Below are 26,352 nucleotides of genomic sequence, written 5' to 3'. Positions count from 1 at the left end.
GTCAGAAGCATGGGTGACAGCCTGGACTTGAAATTGGCATCTGAAGGGGTGAGGGTAGGGGGCAGTCTTGTAGGACTGAACCCTTACCCTGTGGAATCTGACGCTGTCTCCAGGTAGACAGTGTCAGGATTGAGTCGACTGTGGTGTCTGAGAATTGCTTGGCATGGGGGAAAAAAACCCTCACACACTGGAATTGGCTGCAGAATCATTAGCAGCCATGACAGGGAGGGGATGGGGAGGCTAGAGGCAGGGGCAGGGGGGTGCAGAGCCTGAAGAGCCCCCCCAGGGGAGGCCTGTGCGCGTAGTAACACCATTCTGTAGTAAAAACGAATGTGCACCTGGCTGGTACCAAGAAGCAGGTGCACACCAGGGTGTGCAGCAGGGTTCCTTTCAGAGTTCAAAATTGGGCAAAAGGAATCAAGGTGGGAGGGGCGTGAGAGTTTTTAGGGGCCCAGAAACTTCAAGCTTGAGCTGAGTGGTAGTTGCTCAGGTAAATTCTTTTGTAAAAAATCTATTGAGGCCACATTTAAAATGTGTGTTGTTTATGTAAAATAAATCTCAATGAAAGAAAATTGAGTGGGGACTTCCTTGGTGGTCCAGTGGTTAAGACTCTGCGCTTCCATTGCAGGGGGTGCGGGTTCAACCCCTGGTCAGGGAGCTAAGATCCTGCAAGAAGAGAAGAAATGAGCTAGGACTAGGAGCCAGACTTTGAGAGAAGGGCAGGTGGGAACCATGGAAGGGTTTTGAGCAGAGGAAGGGCATGTCTGGGGCATGGTTGGGGTGGGGGGTGGGGTGGCCCCAGCTCCTGACTGGCTCTCTAACCCTGGTAAGCCCTCCAGCCCTCTCTGGACCCACTTTTCCCCACCCAGTCCTCTCGTGGGCATGGAGGCAAATAGAAGTAGGAGGGGGAAGTTGCCAAAATCACCATGAGACTGAGCCCCTGGGGGCAGAGCCCTCTGACTTACGCCTGCAGCCCTGCCCCTGGTGCAGGGCCTTCAGGAAGTGCTGATTGTGTGAGGGGGAGAGCAGAGACTGCTGGAGGGAGAGGTCAGGACCTGAGCTCCACAGGGGAGAGTGGGGGCAGGGCGGCGGGGGCAGATCTGAGATAACTCAGAACAGGAGTGCTCTCATGTGTGCTCTTAGTTTCTTAGTCAAAAGCCCCTTATAACCAGTTCGTCCCTTGTCCCAGAAGAAACCAACATGTGGTAGAGGGTGAGAAGCTTCCAGCCATCCCAGGTAGTGTGTTCATTCAGTGATATTCACTGAGGCCTGGTATATGCCAGGCCCTAGACATTGAAGACGCAACAGAGTAAAAATTAAAATAGGGTGTAGGGATCTCTGAGCGAATGAATGGGCTGGTTGGCTAAGTGCTGGGGCTCCAGAGCCCGGCCACCTGGGTCAAATCCCAGCTCCCCCATCTCTTTGCTGTGGCTTTGGGCAGGGTTCTTAATCTCTGTGCCTCAGTTTCCTCATCTGTAAAATGGGACCAATAATACCACCTTGTCTCCTTTTGTAGAGATTTTGTGAGATCATTTATATAAAGGACTTAACTTGGGGCTTTGCCCAATAAATATTATTATCGTAATACAGACAGGTTCGTAGGGCTATGGGAGCTTCAGAGAGGGCTTCCTGGAGGAGGGGGCATCTAAGCAGGGGCCCAAAGGAGGAGTAAGAAGGAGTTTGCCCGCTGAAGCCAAGTACAACTAGGAAAGGGTGGTCCTGGAGGAATGAGTTCGGCAGGGTATCTGGCATCACTAAGGAGGGCTTACTGCAGGGGTAGGGTGTTGGAAATGTTCCTGTTTCCTCTTCCCCGCAGATGGGCTGGTGTCCAGAGGAAGGGCTGTCTGCGGCAGTGGGTGGTGCAAACCCCAGTTTAGCTCTTGGGGCTGAGGGGGAGGCTGGCTGTGGACTTGCAGGGAAATCCAAAGATAGCTCAGCAGAGAAGGATGACTCGCAGCCTGGGCTTCCCCTCAAATCAACGGAAGCGAGGATGAATCAGCCTCTGCAAGTGGAACGAAGCGGCTCTGGGAAACGAGACCTAGGTTCAGGGTCCAAGGCTGCTCTGTCTTTGACTCACCTCAAGCAGGGCAGAGAGGGAGGGCTCTGCAGTGGGATGAGCTGGGTGTGAATCCAGGCCCTCTAGGCCCTGCTCCTCTTGAAACCTCAGTTTCTGTATCTGTACAATGGGGTGGAGTGGGGCGGGCAGTGGTGGTGGTGACTTACAAAACAGGAGCGCAGAGCTGGGCATACAGGAGGACCTCTGTAAGTGCCAGCCCCCTTTCCTTTTTCTGTCTTAGTCCTAGCAGGTACGAAACAAGTACGTAGGATGGTTTGGAATTCCTGTTAGTCTCCTGATAGGTGAGTTTTCATCTAGGTTCTGGTGGGATATGAGTAGAGAGGGTTAAAGGGCAGTAGAAAAAAGAGAAAGGGCAGCCCCGTATTCATTGTGTCTGAAAATCAGTAGCACTAATAAAAATGATTAAGTTCTCGCCTGTATTTGTTCTTACTAAATACCTGACCCTCTGTGCACTCCCAGTTTTAATCTTCACAGCTGACCCATGGGAAGGTGGCCCTATCTTACAGGTGAAGTGAAATGTTCAGAGGTGAAGGCACTTGCCCAAAGTCACACAGCCAGTGGTTGGCAGAGCCAGGATTTGGACCCTGATCCAAATCTGAGGGAGGAGGGCTGGGGGCCTGGACTCCTCGGTCTGAGGGAGGAGGGGCTGGGGGGCTGGGCTCCTGGGCCTGAATTGAAAGCCCTTGCTCTTCGCCGCAGATCTGGGCTGGGGCCAGGTGGGAGTTGAGGACTCCCCAGCCTACAGACCTGGGAGGATACGTCTTAGAGGCCTCTGTTTTATAGATGGGGAAACAGGTTCAGACAGGGCAAGGGCGTTCCACTGGCTGACCTGCCTGTTTGGAGTGTGGATGTTTCGAAAGAAACAGCAACTTCTTCTGACTTCGTTTAACATTTATTACAAAGTATAAGAGCAGAGACTGGTGAGCTTCACCCTTCCCCCCAGGTCCCACCTTCTCCCCCACCAGATAATTCTCTGCAGCTCTGGAGAATTGGTGTCCTCCTCGATCTCCCGCCAGGGGGCTCTGCCTTCTGCCTCGGGCCTCGTTCCTTCATCTGTGCTGGTCAGCGGGTAACTGATGCAGTCCAGGATCTTGGACTCTGGGCCCCCGCTCCCCTCCTCCTCTGGGACTCAGGAGTCCCAGTCCCCAGACACAGGGTATGTGGGACAGGGGTGACCATTTTCCCGTTTGGGGCCTCGGTGGGGATGGGCCACGGCCTCCCTCCTTCAGCTAGTGTCCCCGCCAGCAGCCATCAGGGAGTCAACCCACCCCAAGGTGTGGCCCCCCTGGGTCCTTACGCTTAACTGGCTTTATGCATGGGGCTGGGTTAGGAGTAGCAGAGAGAATGTCCTTGACCTCAATCCTGGGGAAAGTAGCCTGGTTCTTCCTGGCTGGGTCCTGGGGAGACAAACAGAGAGCTGGATAGACAAGCAGGCCAGACACCAGAGGAAGAGACAGAGACAGAGACCAAGCAAAGAAAGAGAGAGCGGGTACTGAGAGTCTGTGAAGGGGGGATGGAACGTCTGTTTCCTTCGCTGCTGGTCCAGCCCCGAACTTGGAGTCCCTCCCTCCAGACAGCCAAAGCGGAAGAGAAAGGGTGGCCTCACCTCCAGGCCACCCATCCCCCACCCCCTTAGTCACATGGAGTGCTGGCCACAGGCACCCTTCCTCCAGGATGTTCTCCTGCCCAAGTCCCAGCTCCCTTACCAGCTACGTGGCCTCCTGGCTTGGTTCTGGAAGCTGCCGTGGACCCAGGGCAGCGCTAAGCAGCTCGGTCAGGGTGTCTAGCTTCCCTGCCAGCGCATCAATCTGCTTCTCCAGGGCCTGGTGTGAGGTGCTCAGACCCAGCTGCAGGTCACAGAGGATCATGTGCATCTGGGCAGAGAGAGGTCAGAGGGATCGGCTGGGGGAGACTCTCCCTGCCCCGTGGAGTAAGGCAGCGGAACCAGCATTTACTAAGTCCTTACAGGCCTTGGAGGACTATCCTCAATAATATCAGGTACCTGATCAACCACCTGCCACCGCCCAGCAACTTGGCCCGGTGCTTTTTATAGTTTAAAATCCTCCTAAAAGTGTGGGCAGTGGGAATCCTGTTTCTATTTTTAAGAGCTGAGGAAACAGGCCTGGAGCAGTTAAATGACACGCCCAAGGCAGCACCTGGATCAGGGAGGCCCTAGAACTTAGTAGGTGCTCACTTAAATCTTTGTGTAATTGATGACTGCCTGACTTCACAATCCACAGAGCCCTTTCTCTGCCTTCTCAAACTAGGATTCACAGCTTCGTCCTTGAGAGTGTGTGAGCTTTCTATGAGAACTCTTGACTTCCGTGTTTTGGGCCGGGTGGATAATCTTGGAAATCATGACCTGCCAATTTCGGCAGATTTAGGCCACCACCATGCAGTTTAGGGGCCGGCATCTGTGGCTGTGTTTACCATGGTATTGGGGCCAAGGGCCACTGTTTGAATTGTCGTGGACTAATGAGAAAAAAGCAGAGGCTACCGGATGAGCAAGAGGTGCTGTGAGCCAAGCCGGGGTGCATGATGTCACCTACTCGAACACTTCAGAATCAAGGGGACCCAGGAGAAGGAGGGCAAGCTGAGTCACCCCTTGGCCAGGCAAGGCTGCCCAGCGCTCCTGGGCCCCCTCTTCACAATAGTAACACAGATTGAGTTTTCCACCTGTCCGTGTGTCAGTGCTGTTAATTCGCATTTTATTGCTTTGCCCTTTGTGTCTGAACTTGGTTTGTCAATTTGCTTTGGTTTTATTGTTGTATAAGAGTCATAGTTGAAAGGAATTTTATATCCGTCCACATGTAAGTAACTTGACAATGGAGATAATTTCACATCGAACACTGGAGTTCTTTGTACAAGTTGCACCTTACATGAGAAACGCTATTGCATCATTCACTTATTCATTCATTTGTTCGTTCAGCCACAAACCTTTAGTGAGTGCCTGTGTGTGCCAGCGTTCCCTATTCCAGGGCCAGATCTCCTTACCAGCTGCCCCCAACCTCCCTCTTCTCCCAGACCCCCTCTCATGGGATCCCAGTACCTTGGAGATGTCCACCATAGAGTTCACTTTTTCCCGGAGCTTTCTGTGTTTCAGCCGCACCTGGCGGAAACTGGGGGGAAAAAAGTGGGGGAGTCAGAGTGGCCCTAGCTCAGAGGTGGGATGAGAGGGGGTGGCTGCACCCATGAGCCCGCCTCCCACATAGAGACCCGGGCATCCAGGCCCACAGACACTCTGAGACATGTAAACGAAACCATCACGCAGAGTCACTGTGAGGTCCAGGTGGGCATCCGTTCAGTGAAACAACACATGGGCATCCTGACCTGGGCACACGTTCATGCTTGGTCACACACACACACGCGCGTGTGCGTGCACCCTGCAGAGAGGAAGAGACTTGGACATGGCGTACGCACGCACAGAGGTCCTCACCTGTTGATGGCGGCCAGCAGCCTGCGCTGGTGCCTGCGGGCAGCTCCAGAGTCCTTCCTGCGTGTATGTTTGTAGAACATCCAGGACTCTTGCAGCACTCGGGCGGCCGACTCCTTCATCTGGGGGTGGGTTTCACAGTGTCAAGCGAGATAGTCCTCCTAGGGTTCTGGGAGGAGGGGCCCGGGGTCTGGATCCTGGATCTGAGGTGGGAGGGGCCGGGGGCCTGGATCCTGGGGCTGTGGAAGGGGTGTGCTCTGGGTGCTGGAGGCCCCCCTCACCTCTTTGGTATACTGAATATCCATCATGAAGTTGTGCACGTGCTTCTCTGCCTTATTAAACTCCAGCTTCCGGGCCACCACGGCCACCAGCAGGGCTGTGCAGCAGACCCCCTGTGGGCACAGTAGGCACTATGACACAAGGCCCGTGGGGATCTGAGGACCAGCCGTGTGCCACCAACTCTCTCTCTCCTTGAGCCCTCCCACCAGCCACAGACAGCAGGCACCACCACCGCTAGTTGACAGACAAGCAAACCGGCCCAGAGAGAGCCAGGGTCCCACAGCTCCCAGTGGTGGAGCTGGGATCATAAAATCATGCGTCCGAGTCCAACTCCTAGGTGTGGTATTTACACCATCACAATGTTCTCTCTCTTTTTTTAAAAAAAGAAATTTTTTTATTTTATTTTATTTATTTTTGGCTGCATTGGGTCTTCGTCGCTGCACATGGGCTTTCTCTAGTTGTGGCGAGTGGGGACTACTCTTTGTCGTGGTGCGCGGGCTTCTCATTGCTGTGGCTTCTCTTGTTGCAGAGCACGGGCTCTAGGTGCGCGGGCTTCAGTAGTTGTGGCGCGTGGGCTCAGTAGTTGTGGCTCGGGGGCTCTAGAGCGCAGGCTCAGTAGTTGTGGCTCACAGGCTTAGTTGCTCTGTGGCATGTGGGATCTTCCCGGACCAGGGCTCGAACCCGTGTCCCCTGCATTGGCAGGTGGATTCTTAACCACTGCGCCACCAGGGAAGCCCATGTTCTCTTCGGTTAAGTGTGATTGGAGATTGGGGAGAAGGGCTGGTTCTGGGCAAGGAGCAGACCTCAGGCTCCTGCGGGACCCTTTCCTCCCCACGGTCCAGTGGGCCGTCAGGTCAGCGAGGGTGTCCTCCCCCTCCTCCCCACCCCTACAGCCTCTGCCCAGCTCTGGCCACATCCTCTCCCTTCTGGACAGTCTCCAGCCTTTCCCTCACTCCACCCTGACCCCAGGGAGATCGAACATCCAGTTATGTCCCTGATGCCCTCACCCTAATCTCCTTCTAGGCTCCCACTGCCCCAGACTTCTTAGCGCAGCTCTCAAGGCCTTCCAAGGTCCAGGCCGCTCTTCTTCCTCTGCCCAGCTCCCGTCCCAGGCAACTCAGCCCTCACCTGCCTGAGCACCTTGGTCTCACTCTTCTCCCTTCCTTCTCGAGGCCTCTGATCCTTCAAGGCCCCAACAAATCCCAACTGCTCTGTAGCACCTGGAGTTAGAATGAATCTCCTGAAGTCTTCCCCCACCCCATATGTTTCAACTCTTGACCCTCAGAATAATTACTAGCTGTAAACCTTGGCTCTGGGACTGCTTGGGTTTCAAGCCCAGCTTCAGAGCAAGTTATCTAATCTCTTAGTGTCTGAGTTTCTTATCTGTAAAATGTGCACACCCTCACAGTATTACTCCGAGGATTCCATAAGTTGACACCTTTAGAGAAGAGACTGGCACAGAGTATGTGCCCAATAAAAGTTAGCCGTTATAATTTCATTGTACCTTGGAACCTCTCAGCTAGGAGTTGGTTGTGAGCTCGAGTGCAAATCGCCTTATCTCCCTTTGGGAGTGTGTGCCTGGCTGAGTCTCTGGCCCTCTTTCCTAGTCACAAAGACTCACTGCTGGAGGGAAGGGGGCTGTCACATTTCCCCCCATGCATCACCTGTGGACCCAGGACTGGGGGATTCACCATGTCCTTCCTGGGACAAATCAGGGCTGGGGCTGGAGGCTTGAATTCCTGCGGGTGAAGGGAGCCAGATCTCACAGGGAGGTGAAGGCCAAGGCATTGGGTGCTGGGTCTATGAGGGGAAGGGGGCAGGTGTCTAGATGTAGGAGGAGGCCGACTCTGGGGAGGAGGCTGGAGTCTGGCGCTTGGGGAGCCTCTGCCTCATTCTTGAGGGCACAAGAGCTGGGGTAGGGGCAGCCGGACGCTTGGAACCGGTTACAACAACAGCTTCCGCATCGCCACCCCCTGACCCAGTTACTGAGCATTTTCTGTGTTTGAGACCCTTTACATGGTTTAATTCATTTCGTCTTCTCAGGAACCCCGTGAGGAGTACGCTGGTATCAGCATCCCCATTTTACAGATGAGGAAATTGAGGCCCAGAAAGATTGTGTGGCTGACTCCCAGCTAGGAAGTGGGCAGAAGCAGGATTTGAACCCAGGCAGCCTGAGTCCACAGGCATGCTCTTGATGTCTAAATAGCTTTAATGGAGGCTGGGAGACTGGATTCCTGGGTTCTGGAAGAGCCTAGAGCTGGGAAACCAGGTACCTGAGTCCTGGATGATTGAGAGGGTAAAGGGGGGTGGAGAGGCAAAGATACCTGAGTCTTGGTGGGGCTTGGGACTGGACTCCTGGAATCTGGGAGGAAATGGGGCTGGGAAGTCAGGGGCCTGTGTTCCCGAGGAGGACGAGGGCTGGGTCCTAGGTTCTGGAGAGAGCAAGGACTCAGGGGATGGATTCCTGGATTTTCAAAGGAAATGAGGCTAGTGTTTGTGTCCTGGACAGGGAATGGGGCTGTGGGGGTCCAGACACCCGAGTTTCTTGGGGGTGTCCCTGAGTGCCTTAGTTGGCTCTGTGGTTTCCTGGGGCCCAGGGGATGAGCAGTGTGGGATAAAGGCAGGGTCCCTGAGTGGGTGTACTCACCATGACCCCAGTGCAGAGGCAGACAATCTTGCCCCATGTGGTACCCGGCACCACGTCCCCGTAGCCGATGGTCAGGAATGTGATGGGGATGAGCCACAGTGTGTCTGAAAGGTGCCCGGTGGCATTAACGGTCTGTCTGTGGGGAAGAGTGGGTTAATTCTGGGGTTCCTGTGATGCTTGATACCCTCTTTCTTAACATACACCCACAGTTGCAAGAAGGACTCAGAAAAAGCCAGTTAAGTTCTGGGCTTTGGAGAGCGTGCCTGGCCTCCTCCTTGCTGTGTGACCTGGGCAAGATGCTCAGCCACTCTGGGCTGTGGCATTTGAACCTGGATCCGACCAATTCCAAAGCCTTTTTGGTTTCAGCTAGGCTACCAGGGCTGCTACATTCAGAGCGTGTGGTTGAGGGGTTGAGAGGGGGGCAGACACCCAGCCTGAAGTCCACTTGTCAGACCCGGCAGGGGGCTGCATCCACTCAAAGGAAGGGGCACCTTTTTCTAACTTCCACAAAGATGCTCTATGGCCTAGAGGTGGTCCTATCAGGACTAAAAAGGTGGGACTCTAAAAAGGCTTGACGGGGGACTTCCCTGGTGGTCCAGTGGTAAGGAACCCACCTTACAGTGCAGGGGACACGGGTTCAATCCCTGGTCAGGGAGCTAAGATCCCACAGGCCGCAGGGCAACTAAGCCTGCACACCACAACTACTGAGCTTGCGCACCTCAACCAGAGCCTGCGTGCCACAAACCACAGAGCCCACGTGCCCTGGAGCCTGCATGCCACAACTAGAGAAGAGAAAACCTGCGCACCACAACTAGAGAGAAGCCCACGCGCCGCAACAAAAGATCCCGCATGCCGCAACCAAGACCCGACAGCCAAGAGTAAATAAAATAAAATAGATAATAAATCTTTAAAATAAGGAAATAAATGCACTTTAAAAAAGTAAATAAAAAGCCTTGGCAGACTCTGCCTCTTTTCCCCTCACTTCATAGGAGGGGACATTTAGGTCCAGCCGTGGAAAGGATGGATAATCAGGATTTGTCTAACTTTGACCCACAGTTAGGCCAAAGCAGGGAAAGCATCACTCACCAGGGCCCCAGACACCTCAAACCCACTAAATTGTGTCTGGAGGTGGCGACTGAATCTGCCCTGTTAAGCTCCAACCCCTTCATCCCAAAATACATTCAAGTTTGAGGACTTCTGCCTCAAACAGATTTAGAAATTTGGCTCCCTCCCCATCCTCCCATTTTTCAGGTGAGAAAATTGGTGGGAGGATCATTTACTGATCCTGACCAATTTCCCAACTGAGAAAACTGAGATCCTGTGAGATGAATGAGTTTAAAATCATGAAAGATTAGAATTGCCAGGGAGACTTTAAAGATGGTGGATTTTTTTTTTTTAAAGATGGTGGATTTTGATACCCATTTTATAGATGCGGAAACATAGGCTCAGAGAGGAGAGATCTAAGGCCAGTTCTTGCCATTCTCCATCTCCCCTCGTACGAAACCAGAGGTTCTCAAATTTGAGCCAGCATCAGCGTGAACTGTTAAAAAAGATTGCTGGGCCCAACCCACCAGAGTTTTGGATTCCATAGATCCGGGTGGGGCCTGCGAGTTTGGATTTGCAACCAGTTCCCAGGAGATGCTGCTGGTCCAGAACCACACTTTGAGAACCACTGGCTAAGATTACCCCCAATTTGTTTATCTGTAAGGTAAGTGGAGGCCCTGAGGGGTACAGTTCCAGCATCAGGTCAAAGTCCAGCAGGGGGTCTCGAATTCCCGTACCAATTCTCTGCACGGAACTCCCTTCTGGTGCAGCCCGGGGGTCACTGGGAGCACCTACGGTGCATCTGTGCTAATTTGGAAGAGATGTCCCCTTCCTCCAAAGCAGGTGCAACCCTTGGCCAGGGCCCAGAGCCTGCGTGTTGAGACTGAACAGATGCCTGGAAACCTGAGGCAGGAGAGATTTGGAAGCAGGAAGGGCAGGGCTTCCTATGGTGTGTGTGTGTGTCTGGGGAGACTGGAGACTGCAGGTGGAGGAAAGGCTTTGGGGCGATAGGCTTTCTCCACTTCTTGGTCCCAGGGAGTCCCAACCTGCACCACGGTACAGGGCGATGGTAGTTGTAAGCGTCTCCTCCAGAGGCTCCAGGTACCGTCCCTTCCTGCCCTCCCCTCCCCGCGCACCCTCACCTCTCGGCCACCGACAGCACCCAGGCGGTGGTGAGCCAGAGGCCAAGCGTGAGGCAGAGCAGCAGGCGGCCGGGGTGCGTGTTCATGTACAGCTTGGCGACGAACCAGTGGCGGAAGCGGACCTGGTTGAGCGCGCCGATGCTGCGGTAGGAGGCATTGAGCAGGACGCCGCTGCGCAGGAGCAGGGCGCGGGGCACCAGGTACAGGCGCAGCAGCATGGCCAGCGACAGCAGCGCCTCCGCCTGGCCCAGGAAGCTCGGCCAGGACTGCGTGACCGCCGTCTGCGGGGACCCCGAGATATGCGCGCACGGCGGGCGCCACACCGGCGCCGGGTGCAGCGCGCACACAGCCAGCTCCAGCACGATCTGCGCCGCCTGCCGCCCGGTCAGCGCCACGCGCCAGTCCCGGAGCCCGTTGTCCGTCATGAACAGCTGCAGGGAGGGGAACGGATGGAGAAGGAGGGGGGTCACACGAAGGTCAGGCTCCCGCTCCCCAGCCTGCGCGGGGAGATAAGGGGGGCGCGCCCGCGGGGCCGGAGAGGGAGGCAGATAGCGCAGGGCATGGGGCCCGGGAGGGTGGGAAGGGGCAGGGCAGGACCCGAGGAAGACATCTCTCCACCTTCTCCCCCTAGTCTCAGCCCACTTCCAGAACTTCCAGCCCAGAAACACTTATTGAGTGCCTGTTGTATGCCCGACGTTTTTCCATATGTTGAGATACATTGAGGATATGGGTGGACAAGACAAACGAAACAAAACCCCTGCCTCTCCGAGGACTTACATTCCACATCCATAGAGCTGTGTCCTAACTCCAGTTTCTGGGGACGCAGTAGTAATTGCCATCGTCCCATTAGCAATGATAATAGCCAACATTTACAGGGCACTTTGGAGGTGCCAGGCATTGCGCTGTCCTCTGTATGTGTGTGACTCAGCGAATGCTCACAAGACAGTGAGATTGAAAATATTCTTACCCCCATTTTACAGATGCAGAAACTGAGGCCCAGGGCTCTCAGGCCACTTAACTATTCGAATGACTGCGTTAATGATAATGTGTACTTCTTACTGAGCACATCTTGTGTGCCAGGCACTGCAAGAGGCGTCACCACACTCGACCAATAACCCTCATTTTATACTGCGGAGGTGTGGGGGGAAGGAAACAGGATCTGGGGATGTGGGGGATGGGATGAGAGGGGAAGGGGTGGAGAGTCCAGTGTGGGTTGAGACATGAGATGGGAGCGGGGGATACGGGTGGGAAGGGCTTCTGGGTCTGTGGAGTCGTTGGCACAGAGGTGGGGAGCTCAGCAGTGGGGAAGGACCTGCGGGCACATGGCTAGGATCTTGGGTTGTTGGGACAGGAACAGGTAGGGACTCAGGGATGGAAAAGTGAGATCTGGGAGGCTGTGTCTTGTGTGAGGCAACCTGGGACAGAGTGGACAGAGGCCTGGGGGCGGGAACTCTCAGCATCTACAGGTGTGCAGGGTGAGACAGGGCAGCAGGTGGAGGAAGGTCAGGGCTGCTCGGGGTGGGGGGGGCTGTCTGTCTGTCCGTGGTTCATCCCCTCCGGGTGGATGAGGGTGTGGATGTATCTCAGGGTGGAGGAAGCTCATTACTCAGCCCAGGAGGTGGGAAGTGTGAGCCGACAGGGCGTGGGGGTGGGCTGAGGGGAGCTAGGAAGGGGCTGGGGGCCTACCTGGACCTCTTTGGCGTGAAAGGCCACAATAAGGGAAAGGAGCGAGAACGTGGAGATGCTGATCATGCATTTCACCAGGAACAGGTGGATCGCCCACTGTTGGGAGGGAGGGAGAGAGGGGTGAGAGCCTAGGTCTCCCTCAGTCCCCGCTGCACTCTTCCCAAACCGCCATCCCTTCTCCAGTCCCAATTTCCCAGCCTCCTAACCCCCAGCCCCCAGCCCAGTTCCCCCTGATGCCTCAGGTCTGGGGAAGTCTCAAAACCATCATCTGGTCCCCAGGGAGAGTGCCCTCTTCCTTCCCAAGGGGACAGCCCTGGCCCAGGTGCCAGTGTTCACCCTCCTCCTCAGCTCTTCTGCTAGGACCACACCCCTGAGGGAAGACCTTGAAACTCACATTCCTTCCTAATTCCCCTGTACTGGTCCCCATCAATAATAGTTCCTCAGCTGTGTGTGTGTGTGTGTGTGTGTATGGGGGGGTGTCTAGAAACAGACATTTAGCTTCTAAAAAGTCCCTCCCCTTCCCTTCCCACCCAGCTGGTCTCTGCCCTAGAAAGCAACTTCAGTTCCCTCCCCTCCCCCCGCCTGCCCTTCGCAGTTCCTGAGGAGCCTAGAAACTATCACTCAGGCCCCAAGGAATGAGTGACACCCTCCCCTGCCCTCATCCAGGGGGGTGGGTTCCTAAGACCCCAGCCCCAGCTCTGAGAAAGGCCCCCCAGTCCTGCTGCCCCGTGTGTCTCCTCTGCCTCCCCTCCCCACCTCCTGCGTTCTCTCCTGGCTCTAAGCCCAGAGCAGAGCTGCCCAGAAGCACATGGCCTCCAGAAACCACAGGAAGTTTTTTCCCCTGTCTTTGTGTGGCAATACCTTGGAGGAATCTAGAATTCTTGAGGAAGGGATTTAGAGGGGACTGGGACTGCTGGATTCCCTAGGAGGGGCTGTGTGTGTGGATCCCTGCCTGGGAGGTGGTGTCAGGGGGAAGGGGCCACCTGGGCTCCCACTCTGAGCTCAGCACCTGTTTCTCCTAAAACACTGCCAGCTCCCCTGACCCGGCCAGGGCCCCCCTCTGTGCAGGGGAAGAGGGCCAGTTTCCTGCCCCATGGGACCTGCCCCCCTTCCCCGAACAATGGTGCTGTTGTCCCTAGCCCTCCCCACCCCTTCATCCTTCTGTGCCTCCCCAGTTCCCTGTCCCGCTCTTTAGTTTGTCCCAAAGAACATCCCACTAGACCCAACCTCCTCCCCACTCTGCAATCCACTTCTCTGGTGGTCCTCTCTCCTTTCCAATTCCTCTTGCCCCGAATCCCCGACCCCCTTCTCTGTCTGTACCACTCCGTCTCTTACTGCATCTTTGTCTTGGTCTCTCTCTGTCTCGGTCTCTCTGTGTATCTCTGCCTCTCGGTACCTCTCACCATCCTCCCTCTCCCGCCCCACTATCTCTATCACGTTCCCCTGCAACGGTGGGGTCTGGCACCTGCCTCTCCTCCAGCCCTTCCCTCCTGGCGAGCAGGTGTCTGGATCCCTGCAAAATGAGTTTATTAGATTACGATGGAGGTGGGGAGGGGACACGGGTGTTGTCAAGGCAGGCATAGAAAGGGGGCCGAGGAGGACCCTTCGGATCATGTATTTCAACCCTCACCACCGGTTTCCAGTTGGGGAAACTGAGGCTCAGAGAGCTGCCGCAGATTCCAGAGTCCCCGTGCTGGAGGCAGCAGCCTGGCAGGTGGTAGAGGGAAGCAATTGGAGGTGAGGCAGCGGAGGGATGGGGTGGCGTAGGAAAGACCCCCTGTCCCTTCCCATCTGCCAGGGCTCCCTTGTCCTCACCTCGCCTGCTGGGCGGGGTGCTGAAGTGTGGGAGCGGCGGGTCGGCCTGACCATGTTTCCTGTTGGCATGGGCTTCGGCGGCCCCACCCCCTCAGTGCCCGCTGCCCTCGCCTAGCCACCCGGCCAGAGGAAGCCAGCCTGCCCTGACAGTCCGTGTGGCTCCTGGTCACTTCAAAGCTGTCTGCCTCTCCCACCCCCAGATCCAAGCCTGAGTGTTGTCCCCCAGAAATCCCCCCAACTCGATCCTCAAATCAGTGCCCTCCAACCAGCCCAATTCCACGTCCCTTACCCTAGACAGATCTCCAACCCCTCCTTTCCTGTTGAGCAATTCTGTCACGTCCTCAAGCCGCCAGTTCTGACCCGTGTCCTTCATCTGCCCCCACCACTGCCCGGACCAGGGCTGGAATGTTATGGGAACCTGCTCAGACCTGTCCTAGCCCCACTTGTTCTTTCCTTCCCCACTCACACTATCCTCAAAGTCAGCCCCTCTCCCCCTAAAAATGCTCTAAGTCACCTCTAAGGAACCCGGGCCCCAGCCTCTCCTCTCCTGGGACCCAGGAGTCCAGGCTACCATAAACCTACCTCTCCCTTATTTCCCAGGCTAAATAGCCCATAGATTCTGGGGAAGCTGAGCTTCTTAATGTTGGAGATGGAGGGGGGAGGGGGGCGGTGCTTTGTTTTCTTTTCCCACCCCCCCACCCAGCCAGTTCTTTTGGTCTCTGCCCTTTGCCTCTGAGATACTGTGCAAACATTAGAGTTTAGATAAGGACCAAGGAGCTGCTGCCTACTGGAAGAAGTCAGCCTTTCTCCCCACCCTCCCTTCACTGAACCTGGGGTTACCTCTCCCCTAATCTGCTCAAGTATCTGACCAGCCACCTCCTGGCCTGCAGGGGTCCTGGACCTCCAACTGTCTAATTGCAATACCTTCAAACTGACACTCTGTGACCCCTCTTCCCTTCCTTTTGCAGAGAGGGCCCCCAGCATTTACCTCCCTAGGTCCCAGGAGTCCAGCCCTCAGCTCCCTCCACTCTCAGACCCAGGGGTCTCCAGCCTCTACTCACTCAGGACCCGAGAGTCCTGGCCCCCAGGCCCCTCCTCCTCAGACCCAGCAGTTTCAGCTTCCAGCCCCTCCAGCCTCCACTCACCAGGCACCCCCCGAACCATAGCATCTCCGCGTGCAGGACCATGAGTCCGATGCCGATTCCTGCCAGTGCCAGTGCCCAGCCTGCCAGACTCCTCTCCTGCTCCAGCAGATGCTTTCTCCGCCGCAGGGCCCCCAGGCCCGGCACCAGCTCCCCGCCCATGGCCCCCGGGGTCTTGGGGCTCAGCCAGCTTCCTGCCCAGAGTCCCCCACCTCGCAGCACACAAAGAGCAGCCACTATGGCTTGCAGGTCCCCGGCCTGCTCTGCTCCCTCGCTCTGGACTCTTGCTTTGAGGCACAGCAGAGCCTGTGCCCTCTGGGGGGTGGTGACTGCTGGGCAGGGCGGGGAGGTGCTGGGGAGGCCCCTGGGCAGAGGGGAGGCTCCCCAACCCCCCTTCTCAGACTAAGGAGGGGCTGGGTGTGTCTTGGGGCAGAGCAAGGAAGAGGCGTGTGTCCACATGGATTAAGACACACACCAACACACAGTGGGCTTTGTCATACACAACAGTCTGCAGCGTGTAATACACACCTACACTCAGCCACACCCGGACACCATGCAACACACGGTGATAACACCCTCAACCATGGACAGCATGGCCGGAGACAGAACCTGTAACACCCATGGGCATACAACACAACCTACAACGAGTGACTCACAACTCCCGACAAGCTCTGAAACTCACAGCCACACCCGGACACCACACACACGATGCGACACACACCGGCACTTAGTGAGGCAGGCAGCGCCCCGTGGCACACACGGCCACTTAAATATTGTCCACACGCAGGCACAAACACTGCAATCAAAGTTGGCACGCCATCTTCTGACACAAACAGCCACACCCAGACGCCTCACACAGGATGATGCCCATTCGTAGCTACACAAACACAACATATACGGGTGTTCCACAAACACACAATCTGTATTGACCTCGCAATCCCCAAATGCCACACACAACATATCTATGTGAACAGAGCACTCAGCCATCACACACCTGTGGAACAAAACACGACGTGTGCAGACACACAGCACTTAGGGACACACCCATGGCAGTCTCCAATCACCCAGCACGTGGAGAAATGCACACTGACGTACGTCACGGCACGTGGTGACTCAAGCACATATGCTCATAGAATGATTCACAACACACATGGATTCACCCTGACAGACAATACACCCCGGTGCACAATGCCATTCATATATGCAGTCAGAGGACAACATGGGCGGATGCGTGTAGGAACGGACCTATAGGCACAGTGACACACACAGAAACCCAAGCGGCACATGCCCCGTGTAAGACATTTTGATCTATTTTGGTGCGTCACACAGGACACAACCAAGAATGGTGCCCCCGGGGGAGGGGGGCTGGCCACAGGCTACATGGACCCTGATGCCCAAGAGCACCGTGAGCAGAGTAAAACGTGCACCATCGCCTGGGACCGACGCCATAAACCACACCCACACACAGCCTGGGACATGATACACTCCAACACAGGTGGCCACACAAACACAACATATACAGTGGAATACACAAACACAATGACACAAAACACGTACTACACTACTTCCCAGCACAAACACTGTCTCATGAACCAGTAGATGTGACCCACTGACACAGCCATCACTTAGGCCTGCAATGACACCACACACAGCCCCGGGGGACGCCCTCTGGTACAATGTAATACACAGCCGTGCAAACACAACACTCTGCGTGTGGGTCCCCAGTCTGTGTTCTTGGCAGGGAAAAGAGAGGCCCCAACATGGACACACACCTGGAGGGAGACACAGGGTCACATCACTGAGTGATACACAGCTTTACACACACAACCCCATAAGGAAGAGAACAGCAAATGCGATGCAGACTGATGCATGGTGACCCCCAGAGTGGCAGCCATGCGGCATGCGACCTCGCGCAGCAGCACAAGTTATGCACGGGGCTGCACACCGTACATCCAGACACAGATCAAAACCCTCCGCCAGCAACACACCAGGACTCGCTGGCGAGGTGACACGAAACCCCTCTCACCGTGTGGTGTGTGGCCCTATGGACACCACTCTCTGGGGAAACACACAGACATAACCCCTCTCCCCTTCTGAGTTGTATGCCATGTAGGAACATGGTCCCTCCAGCCACAGGGCAGTGAGACACACACAGACATGCTTGGCGTCACACCACCACAACCCACATGGACACACCCAGAGACACCAAACCGCACACACAGACACACCCGGTGACAAAAACACAACCTATGCTGGAGCCCGGCCCCATGGTGCGCATGTGATTCCCACTCAGGATGAGACGCAGTGGGGGTAGTGATGGAGACACATGCCTGTCTGCTTGGAGGAGATGCTGCAGCCGGGGGACCCCCCCCCCCCCGCCTCCCCTCCCTCTCGGCTTCCCCAGGCCTTGCCTCAGACTGCTGTCTCGGTCTCTCCCGCTCTGGAAGCCTTTCGGTTCGTCTTTATCTCTTTCTCCGACTGTCTTTCTCTGTCTCTGCTTTCCTCTCCTTTATGCCTTTATTTCCGTTCTGCCTAAGTACCTTCTGGCTCTGTCTCTCTCTGTCCATTTCTCTGGTTCCATTTCTCTCTCTGGCTCTGCCTCTCTTTGTGTCCCTATGTCTCTCAGCCTCTCTGTCTCTGTGTCTATCCCTGCATCCCACTGCTTTTAACATTTTTTTTATTGAAGTATAGTTGATTTACAATGATTCGGATGTACAGCAAAGTAATTCAGTTATATATATGTATATATAATATATATATTCTCTTTCAGATTCTTTTCCATTATGGTTATTACAAGATATTAAATGTAGTCCCCTGTGCTATACAGTAGGTCCTTGTTGTTTATTTTATATACAGTAGTGTGTATCCGTTAATCCCAAATTCCCAATTTATCCCTCCCACCCTTTCCCCTTTGATAACCATAAGTTTGTTTTCTGTGTCTCTGAGTCTCTTTCTGTTTTGTAAATAAGTTCATTTGCACCCTTTTTTTTTAGATTCCACATAGAAGTGAGATCCTGTGATCCTGCTGCTTTTCTATTTCACTCTCGCTACCTGTCCCTGTCCCTCTCTTTGTTCGTCGCTATCTGTGTCTCTGTCTGTTGCTCTCTGACTCTGTCTCCATCTCTGCCTGCGCTCTCTTTTCTGTCTCATCCTCTCTCTGCCTCTAGTGCTCTGTGTCTCTGGGTCTCTCTAAGCTCAGGGGCCAAAGGCCAGGGACACAGACTGCGGCTGCCTGAGAGGGTCAGTGGCCATGGAACAGAGACCTCCAGCCCAGGCCTTCCACAGCCTCTGTGCTCCAGTGCAGGCAACTGTGAAAAACTGAGGGGAGAGAGACAACCAGAGAGACCGTGAATGCTGGAGCCAGAGGAGAGGGAGGGACAGAGACAGACAGAGAAGGAGGGGGAGAGAGGGGAGGGAGGAGGTTGGGGGGAGAAGTTTTTACAAACTCAAAGAGCTGGAGACGGAAGAGTCCTAGTGGTGAAGAGAAAGCAGGAGTCAGAATCAAGACAGGGAAGTTGGAGCAGAGGGAAATTTTGCCTCCAAAGAGCCCACGACTAAAAGAGAAAAGCGGAGACTAGGCAGGGTGTGGGAGATGCCAGAGTGGGAAGGGCACCTGCCTCCAAACGGAAGTTCTGGGCTATGGGGGTCAGCTGGTAGCACACTGCGCCAGAGCCAGCTCCCTGCAGCCCAGAGAGGGGGTTGGTGACTCAGGGCCCCAGCGCTTCCTGTGACTCACCTTTAGTCTCAACCCTGGAAGGGGGGCGTGGAGGGGGAGGGGGTCTCTGTAAAAGACAGGGAGGGGGAGCACTAGAGGACCTCTCTGCCCAGAGGAGGGAGCAGGGCAGCTGCAAGGGACTTGGAGGGGAGGAGGGCTGGGGACCAGGATCCTGGGTCTGACGGGGGAGGGGCCGGGGACCTGGATCCTGGGTCTAAAGGGGGAGGGGCCGGGGACCTGGATCCTGGGTCTGACGGGGGAGGGGCCGGGGACCAGGATCCTGGGTCTGAGGGAGGAGGGGCCGGGGACCAGGATCCTGGGTCTGAGGGAGGAGGGGCCGGGGACCAGGATCCTGGGTCTGAGGGAGGAGGGGCCGGGGTCCTGGATCCTGGGTCTGAGGGAGGAGGGGGCTGGACCCATACTCCTGGTCCAGGAAGACTAGGAAAACTGATTCCAAAATCCTTAGGACTTTTCCTTGGCCTCGTCCCAGCTGCCCCACCTTCATCCCAGCCCCATCTCCGGGCCTGGAATGGACCCAGATGCCTTGGTGCCCAGCCGGAAGGGGCCAAGGACAAAGAAAGAGCTGTTTAACTCGGCCTGGTGGTGGAGCGGGTGAAGAGGTAGTCTCATATGGAAAGGTCACTCATCACCCAGGGCTTGTGCAGGGAAAGGCGGGGCTCAGCCCAGGGGAAGACGTCCAGAAAGTCTGAGGCCTGTGGCGGCAAATCCTCCAACTGCTGTCTTTTGGATTTAGGCTTTTGGAGGCTTCGGGGCATTGGGATACTGCCACCTGGTGCTGTTTGAGGGAACTGCAGGCTCTCTGCTTTTCCAGCTTAGTATCCATCTATTGCGCACCTGCTGAGAGTCAGGTCCTGCTCTACACGTTGGGGATACAGTAATAACAAAACAGACAAAATCCCTGCCCCCATGGAGCTTCCTGGCTAAAGGAGGGAGACCCTGTGTTTCTGTCAATCTCTCTCTTGCTTTTGCTTTGTCTCTGTGAGTCTGCTTCTCTCTGTATCTCACTGGCCTTGCTTCTGAGTTTCTGTCTCCTGGTCTTTGTCCCCAGGTGCATGCCTCTCCGCTTTCATTGTTTTAATTTTTATTTTATTTTATTTTTTATTTTTTTCGGTACGCGGGCCTCTCATTGTTGTGGCCTCTCCCGCTGCGGAGCACAGGCTCCGGACATGCAGGCTCAGAGGCCATGGCTCACGGGCCCAGCCGCTCCGCAGCATGTGGGATCTTCCCGGACCGGGGCATGAACCCGCGTCCCCTGCATCGGCAGGCGGACTCTCAACCACTGCGCTACCAGGGAAGCCCCGATTTTATTTTAAAAATAAATTTATTTATTTATTTTTGGCTGCATTGGGTCTTTGTTGCTGTGCGTGGGCTTTCTCTAGTTGCAGCGAGCAGGGGCTACTCTTTGTTGCCGTGTGTGGGCTTCTCATTGCAGTGGCTTCTCTTGTTGTGGAGCACGGGCTCTAGGCATGCAGGCTTCAGTAGCTGTGGCACGCGGGCTCAGTAGTTTTGGCTCACGGGCTATAGAGGGCAGGCTCAGTAGTTGTGGTGCAGGGGCTTAGTTGCTCCACGGCATGTAGGATCTTCCTGGATCAGAGCTCAAACCCGCATCCCCTGCACTGGCAGGCGGACTCCCAACCACTGTGCCACCAGGGAAGCCCTCTGCTTTTAGTTTATCCTTTGTATCTCTGTGTTCCCAACCAATTAAAAATTATGTATTATATTATGTTAAGCTATTTATCTATCTGTCTATATAGATATATATCTCGCAATCTGGGTATCTAGAGACTTTGGGTCAATTGGGTTAAGCCTTTTTTTAATTTAAAATTTATTTATTTATTTTATTTATTTATTTTGGCTGCGTTGGGTCTTTGTTGCTGTGCGCAGGCTTTCTCTAGTTGCGACGAGTGGGGGCTACTCTTCGTTGCGGTGCGCGGGCTTCTCACTTTGTTGGCTTCTCTTGTTGAGCACGGGCTCTAGGAGTGCAGACTTCAGTAGTTGTGGCACATGGGCTCTAGAGCGCAGGCTCAGTAGTTGTGGCACACGGGCTTAGTTGCCGCAGTATGTGGGATTTTCCTGGACCAGGGCTCTGTCCCCTGCATTGGCAGGCGGATTCTTAACCGCTGAGCCACCAGGGAAGCCCTGGGTTAAGCCTTGACATGGCCATGGTCACTGACTTTATTTTTGGGTGGAACATAATAACATAACACACATACAGCCTGGTTTAGAGACAGACCTGAGTTCATATCTAACTCTGCTATCCCTAGCTCTGTGTCCTATGAGACCTGTAAAATGGGGGGATGATTATACCCTGTGTCACAGGGTTGCTTGAGGATTAGGTGAGGTGGAATATGTGGGGCCCTCAGCACGGGACCTGGCATACATTAAGCCCTCGTGGCACTTTGTTTCCCAAGCTGGCTCCAGTAATTCCTCCTCCTCTGTGCTGGTATGTGGCTTCTCCCACCAACAGGTAGACTCTGTCTCTTCTCCTTCAATCTGGCTGGCTTGTGACTTGCTTTGACTAATAGAATGTGGCAGAAATGATGCTGGGCCAGTTCCAGGTCCAGTTCTTAAGAGAACTAGAAGCTTTTGCTTTTGTTCTCTTAGAACTCTAAGACTGCCATGTTGTGAGGAAGCCCAAGCTAGTCACATGGAGAGGCCATGCAGAGGAGAATCAAAGCACTCTGGCCAAAAGCCCCAGTCCAGCCCCATCTGAATGCAGCTGCATGAGACCAGCAGAAGTGCCCCGTCAACCCTCAGAATCATGAGAAATAATACACTTCTTGTTTTAAGACACTAAATTTTGGAGTGGTTTGTTATATAATAATAACAATAAATATTACACTTTTATGTTCACTTTTATGTTTGAAGTTTTCCGTAATAAAAAGTATGTAGGGCTTTGCTGGTGGCGCAGTGGTTGAGAGTCCGCCTGCCGATGCAGGGGACGCGGGTTCGTGCCCCGGTCCGGGAAGATCCCACATGCCGCGGAGCGGCTGGGCCCGTGAGCCATGGCCTCTGAGCCTGCGCGTCCGGAGCCTGTGCTCCACAACGGGAGAGGCCACAACAGTGAGAGGCCCGCGTACCGCAAAAAAAAAAAAAAAAAAAAAAAAAAGTATGTATATATTAATATATATGAGTACGTATATATGAATAGGTAATAGAATAGATAATGGAAAATGCACTTTATAAATTACAGCTAGTGTTATTTTGCTTCTCTCTTTCTGCCTGTGGGTCTTTCTTGACTCTTTCAGTCTCTGCTTGTCTTTCATATTTTCCTGTCTCTCTTTCTCTATCTCTTTCTCTCTGTGTGTCTACTCCTATCTTACCAAAAGCCCTCCTGCCCTTTCCCGTCCACTTACTTTGCTCCACCACATTGGCCTTCTTGCTGGTCCTCAAACATGCCACGCTCTTTCCTGCCTCAACATCTTGGTGCTTGCTTCTTCCTCTGCCTGAATGCTTTTACCTCCAGTCTCCTCTTGGATCATTTCCTTACTTCATCCAGTTCTCTTTTCAATATAGTCTCTTCCTTGACCATCTCCTCAGAAATGCTCCTCTCCCACCCCATAAATAACTGCATCATATTTCATTGCTACGTCTTTATCATGGCGCATGGCATTTATCTAAATGATCCTGTTTTCTTATTTTCCTACTTGTTCAGGACAGGGATTTTGCCATCTCCAGTGTTTAGAACTGTGCCTGGCACAGAGGAGATGCTCAATGGCTATTTGTTGAAGGAATGCTCTTATTCAGTACTACTGATTGGCTCTTCTTCGACTCCACCCTCCTGCCCTGTTCCACACTGTTCTGGAAATCGGAAGGATGTCATTTCCTCATTTCCGTGTCCTTTGTCTCACCTATTAGTTGAGTTGCTGTCTGTGGTTCTGAGACCCAATGCTGTGGATCTGTCCTTGGTGCTGACCTAGGCTCCCACCTGCATTAACCTGGGGAGGGCAACAGAATCTTAGGAGAGGGGCGCTGTGAGTGTGATCCAAGCACTGGACCACCTGGGTCACTGAGCGCAGCAGGCATCTGAGTTCTGAAGGGAGGAAGTGCCTGGGTCACTGGGTTCAACAGGTATTTGTTTTATCTATCGCCTATCTGTCTATCTATCTATCCATGTATACGTATACGTATATATATTATTATTATGCAAAACTTCAAACAAGCAGAAGTGAACAGAAGAGTATATAATAAATGTCACGTACCCATCTAACAAAAGCAACTCATGGTTAATTGCATTTCATCTGTGCCTCCACCTGCTTCCTCACTTCCTATATTATTTTCATGCAAATCCCAGACATGATATCATTTAATTGTATGTCGTATTTTAATTTTGTTTCTTTCTGTGGAGTTATGGCTTACACGTTGGAAAGGTCACAAATCTTTTTTTAAAATTAATTAGTTAATTTATTTATTTTTGGCTGCGTTGGGTCTTCGTTGCTGCGCGCGGGCTTTCTCTAGTTGCGGCGAGCGGGGGCTACTCTTCGTGGCGGTGCGCGGGGTTTTCATTGCGGTGGCTTCTCTTGTTGTGGAGCATGGGCTCTAGGCACGCGGGCTTCAGTAGTTGTAGCACGTGGGCTCAGGAGTTGTGGCTCGCGGGCTCTAGAGCCCAGGCTCTAGAGCTGTGGCACACGGGCTTAGTTGCTCCATGGCATGTGGGATCTGGTTCCCCGACCAGGGCTCGAACCCATGTCCTCTGCATTGGCAGGTGGATTCTTAACCACTGCACCACCAGGAAAGTCCCCCACAAGTCTTAAGTGTACAAATTGATGCAGTTCTACCTGTGTATAGACACGTGTGACCATCACCTCAGGCAAGTCATAGAGCATCTCCATTGCCACAGGAGGTTCTCCTGAACCGTCTCCCAACTGATACACCAGAGATAGCCAGCATCCTGACCTCTGTCACCAAAGATTAGAAAGCCACAATATGGGAGTCCAAAAACCTAGGCTCTTGCCTTAACTTTGCTGTTGGCATTAGTATTTTTTTTTATGCAATATACCATACGTGCAGAAAGTGCATACCATATAGAGATCTATATTGGACAAATGATTACATTTGTGTATCCCCATGAAATTACCACACACCCAGAGAGAATACTGCCACTCCCCAGAATCTTCCTGTGTGCTTCTGTATGACCACCGCCTTCTTCCCAATCTCCAGAGGAAGCCACAATCCTCATGCATAAGGGACTTTACTCCTCAGCCCTGACACACTGTTTTCTCACTCCTTCCTTCTCCCTCCAAGCCCCTCAACACTAAGTGGCCCCTGACCCTGGAGACCATGAATGAGAGACCCCATCACCAGCCTCTCCTTGGTGTCCCTACCTTCTCACTCCCCCAGTCTGTCCCCTGCGTGCTCACAGGGAGAGCTTCCCATCCCCTGGCTTCGACCATACCTCTCCCCTGCTCGAAGCCCTTCCATGGATCCCCATTGGCTGCAGAATAAGTTCAGGAAACTTTAGCTTCATCTGACATTTTAAGCCCCTCAGGAGCGCTGCCATCACTTCATCCTCATCTTTTCTCACATTTTGTACACAGACCAAGCCTTTCTGCACTCCGCCCTTCCTCCTTCTCCTTTGCCAATTCCTACTTGTCACTTAAGTGTCTTCTCAGAGATTCGTTCCTATCAGAAGCCTTCCCTGGTCTTCCTCTTTGGAACTCCCCTAGACCTCCATACTTTATGATTTACCAACCATCAGCCTCCGGGTTTGTGACTGACTCTTTCCAGACCAGGAGGACAGGGTTGGGTCTGACTCATTGCTGGGTCCCTGGCGTCACCGGCTCAGAAGAATAGGTTATAAATGTTTGCTGACTGTCCCTCCCTGCAGCTTCCTCTGTCTCTTACTTGTTCCTGCTTCTGTCCTGCTGTCCCTCTGCCATTTAACAAGTGTTTCCTAGAATCAAGGACATGGAGAACAGACTGGTGGTTGTGAAGGGGGAGGGGGTTGGGGGAGGGATGGATTGGGAGGTTGGGGTTAGCAGATGTAAGCCTTTATAAAAGGGATGGATAACAAGTCCTACTCTTCAGCACAGAGAGCTATATTCAATATCCTATGTTAAAGCATAATAGAAAAACATATTTAAAAAAGAATGTATATATATGTATAACTGAATCACTTTGCTGTACAGCAGTAATTAACATAACATTGTAAATCAACTATACTTCAATAATAATAATGATAAAAAGCAAACAAACCAAGTATTTCCTTTCATGAGCTTGTGTGGGCTGGCCCTTCTGTCTGGAATGCTCTTCCTCATTCTGTCCACCTGGTGACCCCCTTCATCATTCACGACCCAGCACAGGCTCCGTTCTCTATGAAATCACTCCTGATGCCCTAACCCCCAGTCAGAGGTTTTTTTTCTCTACCTGCCAGCCCTTCCAGCCCAAGTACTTCCTTTTTTTTTTTTTTTTTTTTTTTGCGGTACGCGGGCCTCTCACTGCTGTGGCCTCTCCCGTTGCGGAGCACAGGCTCCGGACGCGCAGGCTCAGCGGCCATGGCTCACGGGCCCAGCCGCTCCGCGGCATGTGGGATCTTCCCGGACCGGGGCACGAACCCGCGTCCCCTGCATCGGCAGGCGGACTCTCAACCACTGCGCCACCACGGAAGCCCCTTGCAGAACTTCTGCCTCCCATCCCCATGACTTTGAGCTCTGCTGGTTTGGAGGTTTTGGTTCCCAAGGAAAAAATGCTTCCTGCTTCCACTAGAGGACACAGCAATGCTTCCACTGAGTGGGAAGGTGAGACGTTCACCTGGCCTTTTAGGGCTCCTCACTCCACTGAACCAATGGGCAAAGAAGAAGATTATTTGCTGGGATGACTGATCTCAATTACTAAGGGGAAATTGGGTTCCTCCTGCAGAGTGGATCCAAGGAAGGCCGTGTCTGGAACCCAAGGCATTCTCTGGAGCACTCCTTAGAGATTTCATGTCCCATAGTATATGTAACCCCCTCAAAAACATGCAGGACCACTAAGGATTTAGACCTTTCAGGAATGAGGGTTTCGGTTGCCTAACTTGATAAATAACACCAGCCAGCTGAGGGCAAAGGACACTTGGAATGAGTAACGGAAGAAGGAAATTAAACATTTCAACTATGGCCTTGTGACCAGTTACAGAAATGCAAACTGTATTAGATATGCATATTTTCTTCTTTGCTTTTTTTTTCCTTCTTCCTTTCCTTGCTTCTTTGCTTCCTTCCCTCCTTTCTCCCTTTATTTTTATCTTTTCATATATTTGTCTATCCATATCTTTTAATCCTGCCTGTTCTTTCCCTTTATTATTTTATATAAAGATTATCGGTGGTGGTCCTGATGTTCATAAATTAATTTTTTTTAAAGGGACTTTTTAAGAAAT

The 26,352-nt window shown here is 53.5% G+C and overlaps 1 protein-coding gene and 1 long non-coding RNA gene across 3 annotated transcripts in view; one reads left to right on the top strand and one right to left on the bottom strand.

Annotated features, from left to right (window-relative positions):
* The window catches only part of LOC132417072 (uncharacterized), a 63,568-nt gene that overhangs the window by 13,199 nt on the left and 24,017 nt on the right, over nt 1-26,352 (top strand). The window lies entirely within an intron of this gene.
* On the bottom strand, nt 2,941-15,565 carry KCNN4 (potassium calcium-activated channel subfamily N member 4). The gene is made up of 9 exons (XM_060000917.1): nt 15,269-15,565; nt 12,309-12,404; nt 10,623-11,053; nt 8,437-8,572; nt 5,792-5,902; nt 5,514-5,632; nt 5,127-5,196; nt 3,784-3,951; nt 2,941-3,474 (listed from the first exon to the last, which is right to left on the bottom strand). The coding sequence occupies exons 1-8, from the start codon at nt 15,425-15,427 to the stop codon at nt 3,787-3,789; spliced, it is 1,287 nt and encodes a 428-aa protein (XP_059856900.1). The 5' UTR covers nt 15,428-15,565; the 3' UTR covers nt 2,941-3,474; nt 3,784-3,786.

Source organism: Delphinus delphis, chromosome 20 (genome assembly GCF_949987515.2).
Source record: "Delphinus delphis chromosome 20, mDelDel1.2, whole genome shotgun sequence".
Taxonomy (NCBI): Eukaryota; Metazoa; Chordata; class Mammalia; order Artiodactyla; family Delphinidae; genus Delphinus; species Delphinus delphis.
This window is presented reverse-complemented; position numbering and strand designations above follow the sequence as displayed.

Bases quoted from the DNA above. Each gene is read 5' to 3' on its own strand.
- KCNN4 (XM_060000917.1), bottom strand. From the start codon at position 15,427: ATGGGCGGGGAGCTGGTGCCGGGCCTGGGGGCCCTGCGGCGGAGAAAG. The intron at 5,903-8,436 runs GTGAGTACACCC...CTGTGCCCACAG, and splicing joins GCCTCTGCACTGGGGTCATG to GGGGTCTGCTGCACAGCCCT. The intron at 5,197-5,513 runs GTGAGGACCTCT...TTTTCCCCCCAG, and splicing joins CTGCTGGCCGCCATCAACAG to TTTCCGCCAGGTGCGGCTGA.